The sequence below is a fragment of the Lissotriton vulgaris genome, chromosome 2_1, assembly GCF_964263255.1.
Source record: "Lissotriton vulgaris chromosome 2_1, aLisVul1.2, whole genome shotgun sequence".
Lineage (NCBI taxonomy): Eukaryota > Metazoa > Chordata > Amphibia > Caudata > Salamandridae > Lissotriton > Lissotriton vulgaris.
This window is the reverse complement of record NC_141687.1, coordinates 1,490,498,543-1,490,515,930: the sequence shown is the minus strand read 5'-3', so window position 1 is coordinate 1,490,515,930 and position 17,388 is coordinate 1,490,498,543. Positions and strand designations below refer to the sequence as shown.

Below are 17,388 nucleotides of genomic sequence, written 5' to 3'. Positions count from 1 at the left end.
AGCGCATTTACCCTGATAGCTAATTCAATAGCTTTTTCTGAGAGTGGGACCAAAGGCTGACTGTTCTCATTAAAACTTATGCGGGGGACCACTGTTCCATTACTTGCATAAAGGGCTGTGGCATAGGGCACCCATGTTTGCTCTTCGATTGGGATTGGAAGCTGACTTGTTCTGGCACTGCAACCTTTGCCTATGAGGGACCAGAATGGTTTCATTTGTCCATTAAAGGCAGCCTCTCTTAGTTTTATCCAGATAGTATCCTCCCCCTCTTTTCTTAATTTGGCCTGTAATCATCTCCTCCTTCTTTTTAATAGGGCTATTCTGCACGCTCCTTCAGCCGATTTACTCAAATATTGTTCCCTTACTAACTTATTTATTTCTTTATTGAGCAGCCGGAGGGGACTGAAGTGTTTCGCAGTATATCTTTTCTTATTTGGATTTTTAGCGACAGAGATCACCACCTTCATAAAGTCAGGTGCCTCTTAGAGCCTTTGTATTCCAGTAGCATCACCCAGATTTAACTCCAAAACTTACCAGCTCACTGCTAAGTGACCACTGGTCAGGGTTGGGGGAATTTATTTTCACAGAGGTAGATAGTATTTTATGATCGCTAAAAAGAGTTTCTATAACCCTAAGATCTTTCAGTAGGGCAAAGGCAGAATTCTCCACTATTACGTAATCTAGGATAGATTCACCCTGATTAGATTTATGGGTGAAATTTGCAGGGGCATCAGAGGGGAGCCTTCCATTCGCGATGATCCCATCCATCTCAGAGAGTTCTTCAAGAAGTATCTTCCCTCGCTTATTTGTTTTAATGTTCTCAGGGAAGAGAGCTTGGGGAATCTGTTGTGATTCTTCTTTGTATTTGTCTCGAAACAGGCTCATACTTAGATTAGAGATTTTACAATTCAAGTCCCCTACCAAAATTATATGAGGAGAGGGAGTTTTCTCCCTAATACTCTGTACATAGGCAAAGACCTTTTTTAGAATTGGATTAAAGCAAGCTTCGCAGGGAATATAGGCATTAATCAGTACTAAAGGTTTAGAAACTTCAACATTATCAAAACTAAACAACGTTACAGCCTGAAAGAGATTACAAGGATCCAAATAATGAGAGAAATTCCATTTTATCTGGTTAGACAATAAACAGGCAATACCCCCGCTAGCGTGGCCTCTCCTGGAAGGGGAAGCACAGCCCTCCAATACAAAATAGTCCCTTCCTACCCGAATTTTCTCCGAACACCACGTCTCTTGGAGACAGATCACACTGGCTTCTAAGGACAGGCGGAATTGAATTTTTTCGGGACTCTTCCTCAACCCAGCGGCATTCCAAGATAATATCGATATGTTGTCGCTAAAGATGAGAATGAGACACTGACTTATTTGTCAATTTCCTCGAGAGAACACCGGGTAACCAGTTCCATCGGAGGCTTTCATCCACAACTTTATCATGGGGAGGGGGCATAGGAGGATTAGTATATGACACAAGGCGGAGATCTTTTGATATGCAGATTTTTAGATCATCAAAACCGCCAGCCCGTTCTGTATTGCCAGAGGCTGCCTGCAGAAGTGAAAAAGGAGAACCAAGGTATTTAGAGGATTTAAAGGGTCTACCAGAGAGGACATTCCCCCAGAAGGGCATAACATCGATCACTCTACTTTGAAAATCTTCCGCCCATTGCAAGATTAGATTTACTACTAATTTAGAGTAAAACTTTACCCTCGTCTGAGTTCCAGCCTCTGTCTTCAGAATCAATACTTTGTCTATATCTGCAGATTGTATTAATTTCAAATTTGTGGATTCCTGAAAACATTTAAGGAGTAGGGATCTATTTAGGGTGCAGTCAGCGTCAAAAAGAGGGAAGAAATCGAGGATAAGGGTGTCAATACTTTCCTCTTTAGGCATTTCCGGAGGTATCTTAAAGACCGCTACTCCTTCCCCCTTGTCAGAATAAGGTCTGGCTAGAGGATTAAGAACTGTTGAAGCAGGGCCAGCAAATTTAATCTATTCCCCTGAGGTGCTGGACTAGAGGGACCCCCTTTTTCAGTATTGCGCTCACCAAATGGGCCAAGCGGGTAAGTGAGGGAGTAGGCGGGAATAGATGGTTAGGGGACCGGCCTTTGTGCTAAGGAGATTGAAATATCTACAGCTCCGTTTACATCCCCACTTTCATCTTTTACTACCAACAGGGAAACCTGATGTGGCTCTTTTTTAGTGGACATATCCAAGTGATCTCCAAAAAGGATTTTTCTCCGCCTATTTTTTTCTATTCTTCTAATTAATTTCCTCTTTTTCCTCCCGTTCCTTTTAACTTTCCCTGATTTACCCTTTTTTCTATTGTCTTCTGGTTCTAATACTTCCTTATCTCCCTCACCCCGCTGATTATTAAAAATTGGGAAGAGTTCCTTGTCTACCTTTGAAGCGGTTTCATGCAGGACCTCTACTACTGGGTCAAGATCCACTATACAGTTGGAGGTCAGAGCTCTCAAAGGAGGGACTAATTTTTCCCTATCACAAAATGGTTGAGATATATTAAGTGCCCCATTCTCCATCTTAGGATCTTTCTGCAATACAGGATCTAGCCACTTGCCTCTAAAATAGGTCTGATTTCCTTCTCCTGTCGGTTGCTCAATAGGACCTTCAATATTTGAGTTACTGTTTCCAGTACACAATCAGAGCCCCCGTCAAATTTTTCTAATAATAACAAAATGGAAGAAAGTAAATGTTCAAGAGAGGAAAGGGAGTCAGAAACAGGTTTATCTAACCTAAGTGGGTGAATAGCATTGATGCCTTTTATGTTAAGGTTGGGACTCATCAAATTATTTGACTGGGAGATATTTGAGGGGGTACTACTATAACGATGGAGGCCGGGGGGAGCAGATACTGCTGGGGTCTTTGTAGGATCACCAGCCTTACCCGTGTCGTCCTCAATATATCTCCTGAAAAGCTCCATATCTAAATCAGAAGAGACTAAACCATTATTTTGCACTCCTCTTGGAAGAGAAGAGCTAAATGAATGTTTAGGTGGAGACTCGCTGGGATTAGGAAAAGGAACATGTTTTATAACCCCCACTACTTTTGGGATGGCTTCTGACGGGGTTTGAAACAGAAGAAGGGATTGTATATTTTTATCCCCTGAAGTAAACAAGGGGGGAGACACACAATTGTCTAAGGAGGGGGGACCTTCCGCTACTTCAACTAATGGGGTGGCTCCCCTTTTCTTATTGTTCTGATCCACCAAACCCTCGGTACTTAACCCCATCAAAGTAATGTGTTCTTTTACCGAAAGGCCTTTTTCATCCATGTCATCGGGCATGGACCCCACAATTGTGGCTCTATTCTTTCCCCTTTCCCAAAGGTTGAAAACCTGGCATGTGCCCTTTAGTTGTGTAACGTGGCTATCCTTATTTCGGAGGGGATTCGATTTGGTTTTGGAACAAGACCTTCCCACTAATAATTTCCCAGACCTTAACTTTTTGGCCGTCATTACAAAAACCAAAGGGGAACACAAGGGATCACAGAAGACTATAATGGGTCACTATAATACGCACAATTACAACCGCAAACAAATTAAGAATAGTACTCATACTCAAAGAAAATGTTTTTGAAAAGGGATGGGCACAGCACAGCCTACTTGAGCCTCTGAGGGCCTCAGAGGGCCCGCCCTTTGCTCGGGCTTCGTCCCGCGCGCGTCCCGCGTGTGCGTGGCTTGCAACAACTAAGAGGGTAAAGTGGGAGGGGCGGGAAGAGGACCAGCTGTGGCAGGATGAGCAACGTACTGCCCGCTGGTCCTCCCAGTCCCGCAGGTGTCCGGTAGAAAGTCTCAATCGCCTCCTTGTCTGTCCGGTCCAAAGGCACCCACAGGCGAGCGGGTCCCGCGAAGCGGGGGCCGCGAGATGCAGGCGAAAACCCGGCAGCAGGAACAGCACCAGAATACGCCCGCTAGGCAATGGCATCAACACTCCTCAGCAAGACGGCAAATCCGTTAAGGTATGATTTTGATGAAGAGGGAAAGATGAGGACGTTGGAGTAGGCTGTGAGAGGGCTGTGGGTGAACTGAGAAGCAAGGCTGAGAGTGAGGCTGAGAGTAAGGCTGTGAGCGGAACAGACTGTTAGCGGAGCACTCAGGAGAGACCTGCTGGCAAAGTCGGACCTAGTCGGATCTGCCTAGGTCAAACCCCCCGGCTCTTACTTGGCGGCCGCCTCTATCGGCAGCCGCGCTCACGTCACGTCTTTGCAGTCTCACCTCACCTCACCTCTTTGAAGTGGCTGATCCTGACGGTAGGAAAGAGCGGCGGGGAAAAACCGTGCTGAGATCAAGCCAATGCTGGTTGTCACCCTGAAGATCGCCGCCTGCACACTCATCTCACACGGCGTGATCCATGGACTATGCGGCTGCTGTCAGCAGGATTGTGGGATTGTGGGATCTGTAGTCTTTAATCCCAGTGGTAGCCTAGCAGAAGCTCGCTTTTATCTTTTCTTATCTTTTCTCTGGGGAGAAGCGTGGTATAAACTCCCAGTGGGAGCAGTCCAGGCCAAACTGCCAGGCCAGGGCCTCCCTGAAGTGGGAGCAGTCCAGGCCAAACTGCCAGGCCAGGGCCTCCCTGAACACAAGCAACCCCAGAGCAGTTTTGTCCTGATTAGGGCTCCTCAGTCTTTTAGCTTGATTCCAGTAGAAAATACACAATGGTCACACTCCTTCTTGGTGTCTTCTCAGTGTCTACTTGGTTTCTTGGCTTCTTGGCTCCACAGGCTCGACAGGCTCCCACCGGAACGCTCACCAGCTCACTGGACTCTGCGTCGCTGGGTCACTGTGGGTCACTGGATCACTGGATCACAAGAGTCACTCCTTCTGCAGAGAGCTGCTACTCCGCTTCACCTTGCCTCTACCTCACCCCCTGCAGCACCGCTGTGAGCGCTATGAGCTGTGAACACCGCCCGCCGCCCTGCTCGACCCGCCAAGTGCTTCGGAGCTGCACCGGAGTCAGGTGCACAGGCGCAGGCACGGTGAGAAGCGCAGGCGGGCTGGTGAGGCACGGGTGAGGTTTAGGGAGTGAGGGGTTTTCTGCGATACTCTTCGCAGACTCTTCGCAAACCTGACGACAAAAAATGGAGCTCAAGCGCTCGACGGCTGGGCACCTACTCCCGCTCAACGGGACAAAGCAACTTGCTCACTCGCTCGCTCACACGGAATGGCGAACACCGAAAACTCTGGCGTCTTCGCTTGACTCTCTGGCGCCCTCCACTGACTTTCCAACTCAAGTGTGTGCGAGGCTTTTAATCAGAGACTGGTGGAAGGACAGTTCCCTTGAACAGTTCCTTTGTGATGTATCACTCATTTCTAGCAGTATGTGTTCAAAAAATCACTCCTCTCTCTATAGCCTTTCTTCTCCTGTGACTAGTCTCATCAAGTGTAGGTCGAGCTATCGGAATGGCAGTGCTGGATTTGGTTACGTTTGACTCCTGCTTAGTGCGTCAAGCTCCATATGACTATGATTAGCCTTCCATAAGCTTACTATATTCATATGAGGTTTCTCTAAGGCTATGTTCCTGGAGTGCACTTCAATAACCCATGTTGGGTGAGGCAATGTGGTCTATGGTACTAACATTAACACATCCTTCTTCTCCCTTCACGCATGTGGATGTTTAGCACATGAATAACTGCATAAAAACAGGCCCAATAATTAGATAATAAAGCAGGATGGGTGAGTGGAGTGCTTGTTCCTGCTAGTGAGCCTTCCCACAGCATGCAGTGTACCTTTAATAAACAGGGCATCCATGTGCCATGTAGGACTGATAGAAGCCTGAGATATGGACAAAAATAGTAACTTTGTGTAGTTGGCCCTTGGATTAATGGGTGGCATCGCTGATCTATACCCCTGGACATTTTACTATTCTATATTTGCAAGTTGCCATTAATGTCTCAATATGGGATTATCCACGGTTAGACTGGAAAACCAGATGACATCACTTTTTTGTGTTTTTGGAGCCGAATCAAGGTCAGTGGCAGAAAATAACTGCGTATAAAGTTATTACATATACCTTGAATAGTATACAAGCACATTTATGTGCTGATTGCAGAACATGTGCGCCAGGAATGAAGCATGAAAATGGAGCCTTCCATTTAGGAAACACATTCTGTCATTGACTTTGAATGCTAGAGAATATTTCACTTGTAAAATACCTATGTACCTAATGAAGCAAGCGAGCATATTCCGGATGCCGACCACTGAGTTTGGCAGCCACACACTTTAAAGTCAGGAAAGAATATTGTGGGAGCACTCCACCCAGACAGATCCATATCATTTAGGCATACCTTCTATGAGGCCCCATTTAAGTATTTTAGCCAGCAAAATATAAAAAACGAATACTTGCAAAAGTGCTAAATTCTACATTTCGCGTTTCTAGTTACTTACTTTGAATCACTAAATAGGGGCGGATTAGGATGTTGGTCGGAAAGCCTCCAACCGCAGGTCGGAGCTTTTCCATCCGACATCCTTAGGTTAAACTCCAACTGCTTTATTACAAAAAAGGCAGTTATAGTTTAAACTGGCCGGTCATTTTGGCCCATCGGCCAGTTGGAGGCTGCAAATCAATAATCCCTTTAGGACAGCGTATACACCATCAGGAGTATGATGTTGGTTTTAGATAGGCTTTCCATGTTGGGCTTTCCAACATGGAAAGCCTGGTGGAAAACCGTATAAATACATGTACATACATACATACAAAACGACTTAGGGGGCACTTAGCAGGTCTCCCACCCCTCATTGGCCTCCAATTGGAGGCCTGGGGGGCACCTATTGTTCCCCCTGTAAATCTGTGCACCTGCCACTCAATGCAGTGATTCAAAGAAACTCTTTTTTCTCCATGGGAGCTTGTACTGCGGCCGTTTTCCGACTGCAGCACAAGCTCCCATAGAGAAATGGGAGTTTCCGACAACACCATGTGCGGTCACATCGTAATATGGGCTGTGGAACCACCAGCCTATGGTCTCACACTGAGATGGCCCCATAGTGTTTACATTGCTGCATGTATCTCTTCTCCCAGCCAGTTTGTCCTTTTGCCTGCCGATCTAAATATCTGGTCCACGCTTGATTTCATAGAAACATAGTAGTATCCTGTGATCCTATGTGGAGTTATTTATCCACCAGTCAAATGTATATTACTGGTAATCAGTTAGGCTCCATTTCCATACTTTAGCCCCAAAATGATAATCAAGCAGTTCAAATTTGTCTGATTAAATGTGGTTTAAAATAAAAATATATAATTCTTGATAATGTTTATTCTCGTACTTATCTCCCAGGACGTTCCTAACAATTATATAAAAGCCTCTGCAATAATGACGCTGGACTATACATCTTAGACACATCATTTAATAATTTTAGTTTTTGAATGGGTGACTCATTTACTAGTACAAAAATTGAAATTCTGAATTGATCATGTAGTGCAGTGGTTCTCTTACTTTTTACTCCTGAGGACCCCCAGTGAGTCACTACTAGAAACTGGGACCCTTAGACAATTTGTGCTATTTAAACTTCAAACAGTAATACACAAACAAAATACAAAAACAAGTTCACGCCAAACAAATACTGGAATTGCTAAAGATTTTATTATTTTATATTGAAAAAATGTGCAAAAATTTAAATATTTTAATGGGAAGGTTGGTGCTGCAGCTCAGCGACTAACTATTCAATGTTTGGGTATGGGTATTGGGCGGTATGAGGCTACTGCCCTGCGAGGGCCGTATGGAAGACTCAAAGCAGCCCTGGAAATGTGTCCCCTTAAGGTGCCCACAAGGTGCAACGAGTGAGACTGACCACTACAAAAGAGACCTTGGGGGGCTTTTCCCCCAAGACAATTAGGGACATAAATGAAATTTGTGCAATTTACAACACATTTGTCATTATTTATTGAATTGTATTAGCTTTTGAAGCATAAATGTAATGTGATGACCTTACTGTGCACCAGGATACGACAATCTTTGTTGCACACCATCCAACAGTGCCTCTTATCTCTCCATAGCCCCTCTGTTACATGTAATTAATGTGTTTTATAGTACATTTTATAGTAGTGTAGGGAGTCAGAGCACTTTAGATCACACACATACAGAGACAATGAATCTTACATGTGTAAATCAGTGTGTAGAAAATGTTACTTAAGGCAAAGGGGACTACCAAATGGAGAGTTCCCTGGTAGGCATTTTTATTAGTGCTTGGTCTGGAGAAGCACAAACTCAGGATTCTAAACGTGATATAATGGTTAGCGTAGGCGTTAATAATAAGAATTTTTATGTCTACCCAACTAAACCTTTTTTAACAGCATCAGGCTAATGAAAGACTGGCAAAAACATAACTTAATCAACTTGTACCATGCAGTTGGCATGCAGCTCTTTGATGGCAGTTCATAGTTCTGTGCTTTATTACAATTGTAACTTATGAACTGCACAGTAACAACATAACCTCTGTGACAAAAGTTTAGCCCACTGAGCCATGCATGTAAGATATTGTTTTTTTAAAGCATGGTACACTCTCTTTGCAGCAAGCATATTAACCCTCAGCTCTACCTTAGATGAGTCAATGCTGCCGCTGGACAAAACTCCCATCTCTCTTCAACAGGTACATTATTCACTGTAGTTATCTTGACACTTTTATTGTTGCCCGAAAACTGATGATTATACAAGGAGCTTTGCAGTGCTGTTAAAATTGATGCCTGCGGCCCCCCTCTGAAAGTGTCAAGGATCCCTGGGGGTCTTTGGATCCCAGTTTGGGAACAACTGATGTAGTGTATTCATTTGGAATGTGTTTTTTCCTATTTGTCATCTTCTGATTCAAAAATACGCCCGTTAGTTCAGGATATTGCCATATTCTATTGGAAGGGCAGTTTGGGTGATTCTTTTATTCACACTGTAAGGTCCATACAACGCCTCATATAAGTTGCACTTCAGTTCTTCAAAATGTTCTCTGGGGCTATGGGGGTTACAATGTTATTACTGTTGTATCTCATGGCCAAGACATTTTCTGAATAAAACATTCAACGTTCTGCTAACTTTATAAATACAATTGATCAGCTTTGAATGTGGTTAATCTCAAGGTGGTTTCGCCTGGGATTTGCAAAAGATCCTATCTTTCCTATTGGTGATGCCTGCGAAATATAGTGCTTTTGAAGAAAAGATTTAGAACTATTCACTTTTCTGTGTGTTGATGCCCCTATTTCATATATACAGTGAAAGTGGGCATTTCTTTCAAATTACATATGTGTAGAATTCTGTAAATTTTACAAAATAAATTAAATGAATTAATTCCAGTAAAAAATGTTGGCTTTAAATGAAAAAAACGTTTTTGAAAATAATGCTAACTATCATACAGTTTTATGAGCATGTTGTTGGCTACTCTGAAAATGTGCTCCAAGGTCACAGTTATGGTATTTAGCGTACTGCTCATGCATACTAGATATTGTTTTAATGTGTTTATTACATTGATTGCATTCTTTCACTTCTTCAACTCCTATTATTTTTAGATGTGGAAGTTTTGTATAAGAACACAAATGGACATGTGGTTAAACTTAATGTAGAAACCAATGAAACTACAATACTGCTGGAAAATTCAACTTTTGTAAGTATTTCTGTTCTTGATTGTTTGAGCAATTTTAAGCCATTTAAACTACACAATTACAATCAAAATGTTGTATTATGAATGAGTGGTTCATTTAGAAGGTGCAAACTATGGAGAATTATGGTTTTATTTCACATAGGTTTTTGTGCCTATAAAATAGAGATCAATATGTTTTAGCACAAAAAGATCTGTGGCAGAAAAGCTTGTAAGGGAGCTCTACAACCATGCTCTGAGTACCAACATTCATTACAAGAGGTGTAACAACAACGCATTCATCACAAGTCTTAAAAAGAGCAGTGTTTTACAGAAGGCATAGTGAGGTCATGAAGCTAAAAAGATATGCCTGTTCATCATAATTCTAAGTGATATTTTTCAATTACTGATACATTTCTATGTGGAAAAGACGTGATTGAGTATCGTACATTTGTACTACAACTTTCCTTCATTTAGTGTTGCATCCAGAACAATAAAGTTAGTTACACATGTACACTGTAAAACTCTACATTCTGCAGCAAAATTTGCAGTTGTTTTAAAAGAATCACACAATTGTGTTCTGTGTACCTTTTTCCAGTTTTTCAAATATTCCATTTTTACAACCTTCATCATATTCACTCTTTTTGGTTGAAGAAATACAAACTACAGAATCTAAGGTTTAGGCACATTTTCATTTCTTTCTAGTCTTTTTGCCTGTGTATGTACATTGATGAAATTAGGATGACACATGATTTATTTTGTGGAAAGGTACAGCTATTTCGGAAATTTTAGCTACATTTTGAAATTGGTTGGTGCCTGAAGGCTCTTTTTTGGGTCATGTTAGGAATTTCTAGTGTTGGCTTCTATTTATCCTTAATCAGTTCCCATAAACAGTTCATTTTGATGGTGCTGATCTTCATAATGCAAATCAGTAGCCAAGTTCATAAACGTGACTTGCAATATCCTCATCATGTACAGCAGGAGGTACTTTATCCTTTATAATGCGTGGTCACACACCGTCAGCTTTCCCACAAAGCACTTAAATCCTTGGGGCATATCTCTTTCATATGAAAGAGAGAGCATGCTTGTAAACATGAAGAACAGAAATAGAGTCAATCACGCTAAATTAAATACATCAAAAAAGTTGTCAGCTTGTTGGTGAAGCAATTATTAGAGGCAGTTTAATAGTTTCTTATTGGATTTTTGTCATTATGGTCTTGTTGTTCTCATAAAAATATAGTCTATTTTTCTATCCTTTTGTGGAATATGTTTGTGGTGTTTTCATTGTGTTACTGTGTGTGTGCCTTACACACATATTTTACACATTGCCTCTTTAGATAAACCTGACTGCTCTGTTCCCCTCTACCGGAAGGTGAGCACAGATTATCTTTTAGTGTGCATCTTGCTTACCCCAACTAGAGTGATGGATCCGCTTCTACAGGGCCCATACTCTGATAACCAGAACCCCATTCCTTACAACGAGGTCAAACTACTACCCTGAGCAGTTAGGAACAAAAAGTCATCATCCACATGCAGGACGATCATATGTGTCCTTTGATGTAAACGAATATTCCAGGTCAGCCAATGAGCTTGTACTAGAAAGGACAATTTCTCTCTCGTTATGACAAATAAAATAGGTGTCATGTACCTCTTCTAATTTGCAATACAGCCCTGCTGACTCTAGCCATTGGTGGCAAAAATAGTGGCTACATTTCAGCGTCTGTCCCATCATTCCCTTCTTTGTCAGCACTTTAAACAAATAACACCACATTAAGGTATTAAAAATCTTTTCTACATCTAGGGAGGTCAATGCTTATAGCTCATCAGCTGAGTGTCCATACCATGAAACATTTGCCATAAATTAATGTGTGTTTTTCTACCTGGTGCAAAACGCATTTGTCGTAATGTACCATGCTGGTATGGAATTAATCAGTTGTTGATAAGATTATCCAAAATCTTGCATTCTGTATTCAGTATTGCTGGTGGTTGATGTGACTTGTATAATTATCATGATCTCCCTAGTTGACAAAGGTAACAACTGTAGGTTATAGGCCTCTATGTACATAGTATGAAGCCTATCAGCAAATCGCTTTATATGTGGTGTAAAATCCAGAAGGTAGGATTGCATTCTTAATCTCCTGTTGGTGTAAGGTCGAATTTAGTGCTAGTGTTTGTTTGCGGTCTTAGAATTCCTCTGTTAATTGAATTGAGGTTGTTGCTGTGCAGTGATATAATTGTTTTGGTAATAAGTTGTAAAGTAGTAAATACTTTGTTTATTTCAGATGGGGAGTTCACTCATCTCCACAGTGCATGTTTTTTGTGTATTTTAGCAATCAAGGGACCTCCGATTTGACCAGCCAAACGAAGTTCACATACTCTTATAGTCCAGACAGCGAAGACAGTCTATTCCCATCTCCTAGTATATGCATTTTAATGCATATACTCCTAATTATAGCCATGAAGGCACTTTGCATTGAGCTGGATACCGTGCCCTAATTTGTGAAGAAATGTAGAACAGTATGTTCAAAACTGTGGCTCTATAAGGGGGATCAAGCAGAGCATTAGGTTGAAGCTTCCATGTGGGTATCTCTGACACTGCCCTGCCCCACTGTAGCGAGAGCAAAAGTACCTTATGTATCCCATCCACAGCTAAGTAATATGAGTATTCACAGCTCTCTGGGTGCATTTCTTTCCATAGGTCAAGAAACCCCATTGACTTAACAATTATTGAAATTTGCAAGACAATGTCCATACATGTAGCTTGCAGAGGTTCAATTGAAAGATCCATAACAAAATTGAATACTAAATTATAATCACCTACCCTAAGGTCCAGATCATCTATGTTTCTAGATTGATTTAGTGATAATACTTCTAGAAATTCAGGTTGCCCTGTGTTTGGAGGAGACACTGTTGCAATTGGCAAGAAATTGCCATCTAAAGAGCTGTCTATAAACACATATCTGCCCACATGTTGTGGTATGTGCAGTCTTTCACATAGGGCACCCCGAGGGTTCCCTGTGAAAATACAGTGTGTAGTGCCTTGATTTTGTCCTTTCTTTAAATAATGAATGCATGGATTCTGTATTTCCTCATATATAAACCCATCTCCCTAACATTCTGCATATCAAAATGTTTGCAGTCATATTTATGCATGCAATTACATCCAGCTACCAGTAGTCATCAATATTGTATTAATTTAAGTCAACCCTACTTCTCAATACCTTCCACCTTGACATTGTCATTGCCATTTGATATCTTCTGCTATTGTGGGTGTAACCTATGGGTCCCTTGGTAAGTAATGATTTATCTCCTGATGAGGATGTCTCTGATCTCCCTGCCAGAGTGGCTGGGTTACTGTCGGCCTCTTGCTCAGTTGGACCTCTACTTGTATGATATCCTTCACCATTTCTGCCCATTTACTGCCTGTTTATTCTTTTGTTAGGGCTCCTGGCGGATGGTTGGGGCCTTGATACTTATTCTGCTTCATTGGTCTCCTTACCTGAATTCTTTGCATATGAGTTGTGTCATGTTCTCTTCTTTCCAGCCCTGCTCATGCTGCTTCTTAAGTTAGAAAGAATTGTATTTTTCATCTGGGAAAGCACAGGATTTTGCCTGGTATATCAGTCCATAAGTGATTTAGAGAGCCCTCATAGCTTGCTTAAGTTCTGGAACACTGTTATATTTTTGTTGCACCATAGTGGTAAAAGACATGCATTTTTTGGCCATCAATTTTCCATGGGCCATGTTTCTTTGTCACTTGCAACATGTCATCTGTATCACAATAGTTGGTCAAAAACACCACAATTGGTATTGAGGGTGCCACTGGGAGTGAAGAGTAAGCTGTAAACCAAGTAAATCAAGAAGGTGCCAGGATTTACAGTGTTCATCAGCCATTCTGGAAGAAATAATTCTGTGCTTAGGTCTTCAATCCTCTCAAAAAGCACCACAATAATAATATTTCTACACTGGATCACCCATCAGCATCTTCAGCTCTGTCATGCAGAATTTGTGCAGTTTTCAAGTTGTTATTAAGTCAAGTCAAGTCAAATTACTTTATTCGCATTTCATTTTTGAAAAACATAAAAGCACAGATACAATTAAGTTTCCTGGGAAATAAATAATCTTACTTGCTTTACATCCTAATTGTCTGTCTTAGTCTGCTCACACATTTTAAATAACTTGCTACAAGCCCCACTGTCAATTCATCTTCCATACATTGTAACTTGTAACTTTAAGTATGCGGCTCTGCATTGTCTTAACCCATGCTGCTTTAAGATCGGTAGTAAAGAATATCTCCTAAGCAGCATGTAAAACCTACAGAAAAGAGTTACAAGCAATGTTGATTGTGCTGAGATACTGTCAAAAGGGCAAGGATATGTGACCAATCATTCATCCCAGGGAATGTGGTGGACCTGTGCACAATACCTAGGTGAAAGCGTGTCAATAGCATCCGGTCAAAAGGTCTTGTCACATATGACAAGTATGGCTGTATCCCTGTACATGTCAGCGTAATATGATTGTCCGTAACTGATTGTTTTTCTTTCTCCAGAAACCATTGCTTTTCCTCCAGATGGGACAAATAATCCTTTTTAAGGACCTTTCTGGGGATAATGTTCATACAGACTGGGTTTGTAAGAAATTCTGGTTGGCCAATTTCATCTGCCACCTCCTTAATGTGTCGTAGCCATGGGATGCGATGCGCATTATCCAGTTTTAAACAGTCCGTAATCACATTCTGGTTAAAAACTGTTTCGGCGGTGTTCCATATCTCATGCCAAAGTAGTAAAGGGCAAGACTTTATAATATCAGCAATATGCTTCATGCCTATCTCAGAGTGGCAAATGTATGTGGCAGTTGAGCTAGGTACTGCTAATAAGTAGCACAGGAAGTTGTTTTCACATTTCTGTACACATTGTGCGTTAGTAAACCCCCCTATGCCTGCGCCATATGTGGCTGTTGAAATACATTTAGATTTATAAAATGCAAGCAATTCAGGGACTGGTTGTCAACCCAATTGTCTTGACTGACTGACAAGCGCCCCAGTAGCTCTTGAAAACATATTTTTCCGAGCTAATATTGCAGCTGGCCAAGTTCCCTTCTGGTCGAAACGCATCCCTAAGTAGGCGCATTTTTCCACACGCTCAATTTTTTTGCCATTAATGAAGATATCACATTTCTTTGCAGTTCTTTTCCCACACTTCATACTAAATTGTTTGCCTATATTCACTTGTAGCCCCCTCACCTGCATATAGTTAACAAAATGTGTTACTGTTTTCTGGAGGCCTAATTGTGTCCTTGACATTAAAACTGCGTCATCCGCATATAATAATATTAGGACCAGGTTTTTATTTATTATTGGGTAATTATAGGAGGGCTCGGCCAATCGTTCTCCTAGGCTATTAATATATAATGAAAAAAGGAACGGGGCAAGGACGCATCCTTTCCTCACTCCTTTTCCAATGCCAAATCTGGCCGAACACTCCCCATTTATCTCAAATCTCACCCTTGCTCAAGCCTCCTGGTAAAGTTCTCTAATAAATAACAATATGACTTTTTCGACTCCTAGCTCAGATAAGGTGTCCCATAGTTTGTTGTGTATGACACAATCAAATGCAGAAGATAAATCGACTAAAGTTAAAAACAAATTTCCGCTTTTTGCCCTAGCGTATTTATCGATTATTAGGCTACGGTTCAGGCCTTGCTCAATTGTGCCCAGTCCGGTTCTAAAACCATATTGTAACCGTGATAACACACCCATTTCCTCCGCCCATGACTGTAACTTGCTTAAAATGACCCTCCCCACCACCTTTGAAAAAGAGTCTAGCAAGAATATAGGGCGATTGCATTTAGGGTCATCACGATTTCTCTTCTTAAAAATGTGTACTAAAATAGCATCTGATCAAGACTTTATAAAACCAATTTGACAGCACTTATTTAAAACATTCATTATAAGTGGTGCCCAAATGTCGGTATTTGACCGATACATGTCAACTGGGACACCATCCGACCCAGGAGCCTTACCCTGTGCACTTTTTTGTATTGCATAAACTATCTCATCCAGGGTAAAACTGATATTGAGAGGGTAAGCAGATAAGCCCACATTTTTCTCATAAATATTCTCTGCCTCAATACCTCTTACTTGGGATATTTCCCGCCCCAACTCATTTTCTACTGGATTCATACCATCACTATATAGACCACTAAAATAGCAAATCCAGCTATCTTCTGGGATGGCTATATCCATCTTATCACAATCCCTCTCCGAGAGGTATGGGTAATTCACTATCTTCCAAAACGTAATATTATCTTTCTTTATACAAGCCTCGTGTAGATCTTGCCAAACTTCCTCTTTTAGTTTAAACCTTCTTTTATTTTGGGCCTGTTTATAAAGCAATCTGGCTTCCCTAATCTCTTCTCTGTTTCTAGGGGTCTCTTTCAGGGTTCTTTTTAAATTCTTGTGTGCTTTGCTACATTCATGATCAAACCACTCCCGTCTTTTACTCAATGTGGTCTTCTGTTTGACCGTAAGGATTTCTTTAATCTTAGCTGAAATATTCAAGAAAGCTTCTATCACATCCGCATCCTTATTCTACTCAGCTTGACACACATTGTCCACTTGTGTTTCCTTTACAAGCTGCCCCAAAAAGGCAGTGGGATCCACCTTCTGCCATTTCAATGTATAACCATTTGTACTTGATAAATATATTTCCTGGTTATATAAAAACCAACATCTCCCTTTCTATTGGGGGTACAATTCTCAAATTCAAGAGAGACACTATTGGGGTAGTGGTCACTTGCCTCATTACAAAGTGTCATAAATGTTAAAATCCTTATGAATTTCTTATTTTTTGATAATAAGACAAAAACAATTGCCGTATTGCATCCTCTCCCTATTCACGTGGGCTTAAAATGTACTGGAGAAATACATAATTCATTTGCATAATCTAGATTGAATTCAAACATGATTTCATTAAACATATCTCCCGAAGAGGATTGTGTAAAATGTGGTACAGCTTCTTCTGTTTCCTCCCCTAGACCGCATATACCACTCTGATAGTGCCTACTCAAAAACCAATTAAAATCCCCACCCCATATAAAACACAGTTCCCCTTTGGACCTCTCTTGAAGTTTCCTCAAATCCCTTTGTAGTTGGTTCAAAACACTTAGTATCATGTCTTTCGGTATATTGTTATAGAAGTTAATAATTATCAGACAGCCGTCTCCTTTCGACTGTAACTCCACAATCTGGTAGAAATTATTATTTTTTTACAAACATTAGTTTCTCAATACTTAACAAATTTGAAATATAAGTACATAGACCTCCTTTGGGTCTGCCAGCCTTACTAGGAAGTGCTGGGGTATGGTAGGTCTGAAGCCCCTCCGTGTGCAGCTCACTAATTTGCCAGGTCTCTTGTAAACGGATTATCAGGTGATCATTCACGACCTTCAACCCTGCTGGGTCCTGTATTTTTGCAGTCAGCCCGGCAGTGTTCCAGAACAGTAATTTGCATTGTTGTTTCCCTAATAATAGTGGCCTACCTGATGGATCTAGATTTGCATTATTTATGTTAAGTTTGGAAATACTAATATTAAGTTGTTATTACAATTCGCAGACCGATGGTTTCATCACAGCTATTGTAGATTTATTTTCTGACACTCTGTATTAGACCCTCCTGTGGTCAGTGCATAAAAGGATCACTTCCAGTGCGGCAGCATCATTTGTATTCTCAAGGGCAGTTCTAGATCCTAGAGCAGCTTGAAGAATGGTGTAAAACATATCCTCTGTATGAAATGGGGAGGATC

At 41.3% G+C, this 17,388-nt stretch overlaps 1 protein-coding gene across 2 annotated transcripts in view; it reads left to right on the top strand.

Annotated features, from left to right (window-relative positions):
* The window catches only part of DPP10 (dipeptidyl peptidase like 10), a 1,575,897-nt gene that overhangs the window by 636,485 nt on the left and 922,024 nt on the right, over positions 1 to 17,388 (top strand). For both annotated transcript variants that reach the window (XM_086957361.1, XM_086957360.1), the window contains exon 4: positions 9,518 to 9,612. In XM_086957361.1, coding sequence (XP_086813487.1) covers positions 9,518 to 9,612 — 95 coding nt within the window. The remainder of the gene's footprint in view (positions 1 to 9,517; positions 9,613 to 17,388) is intronic.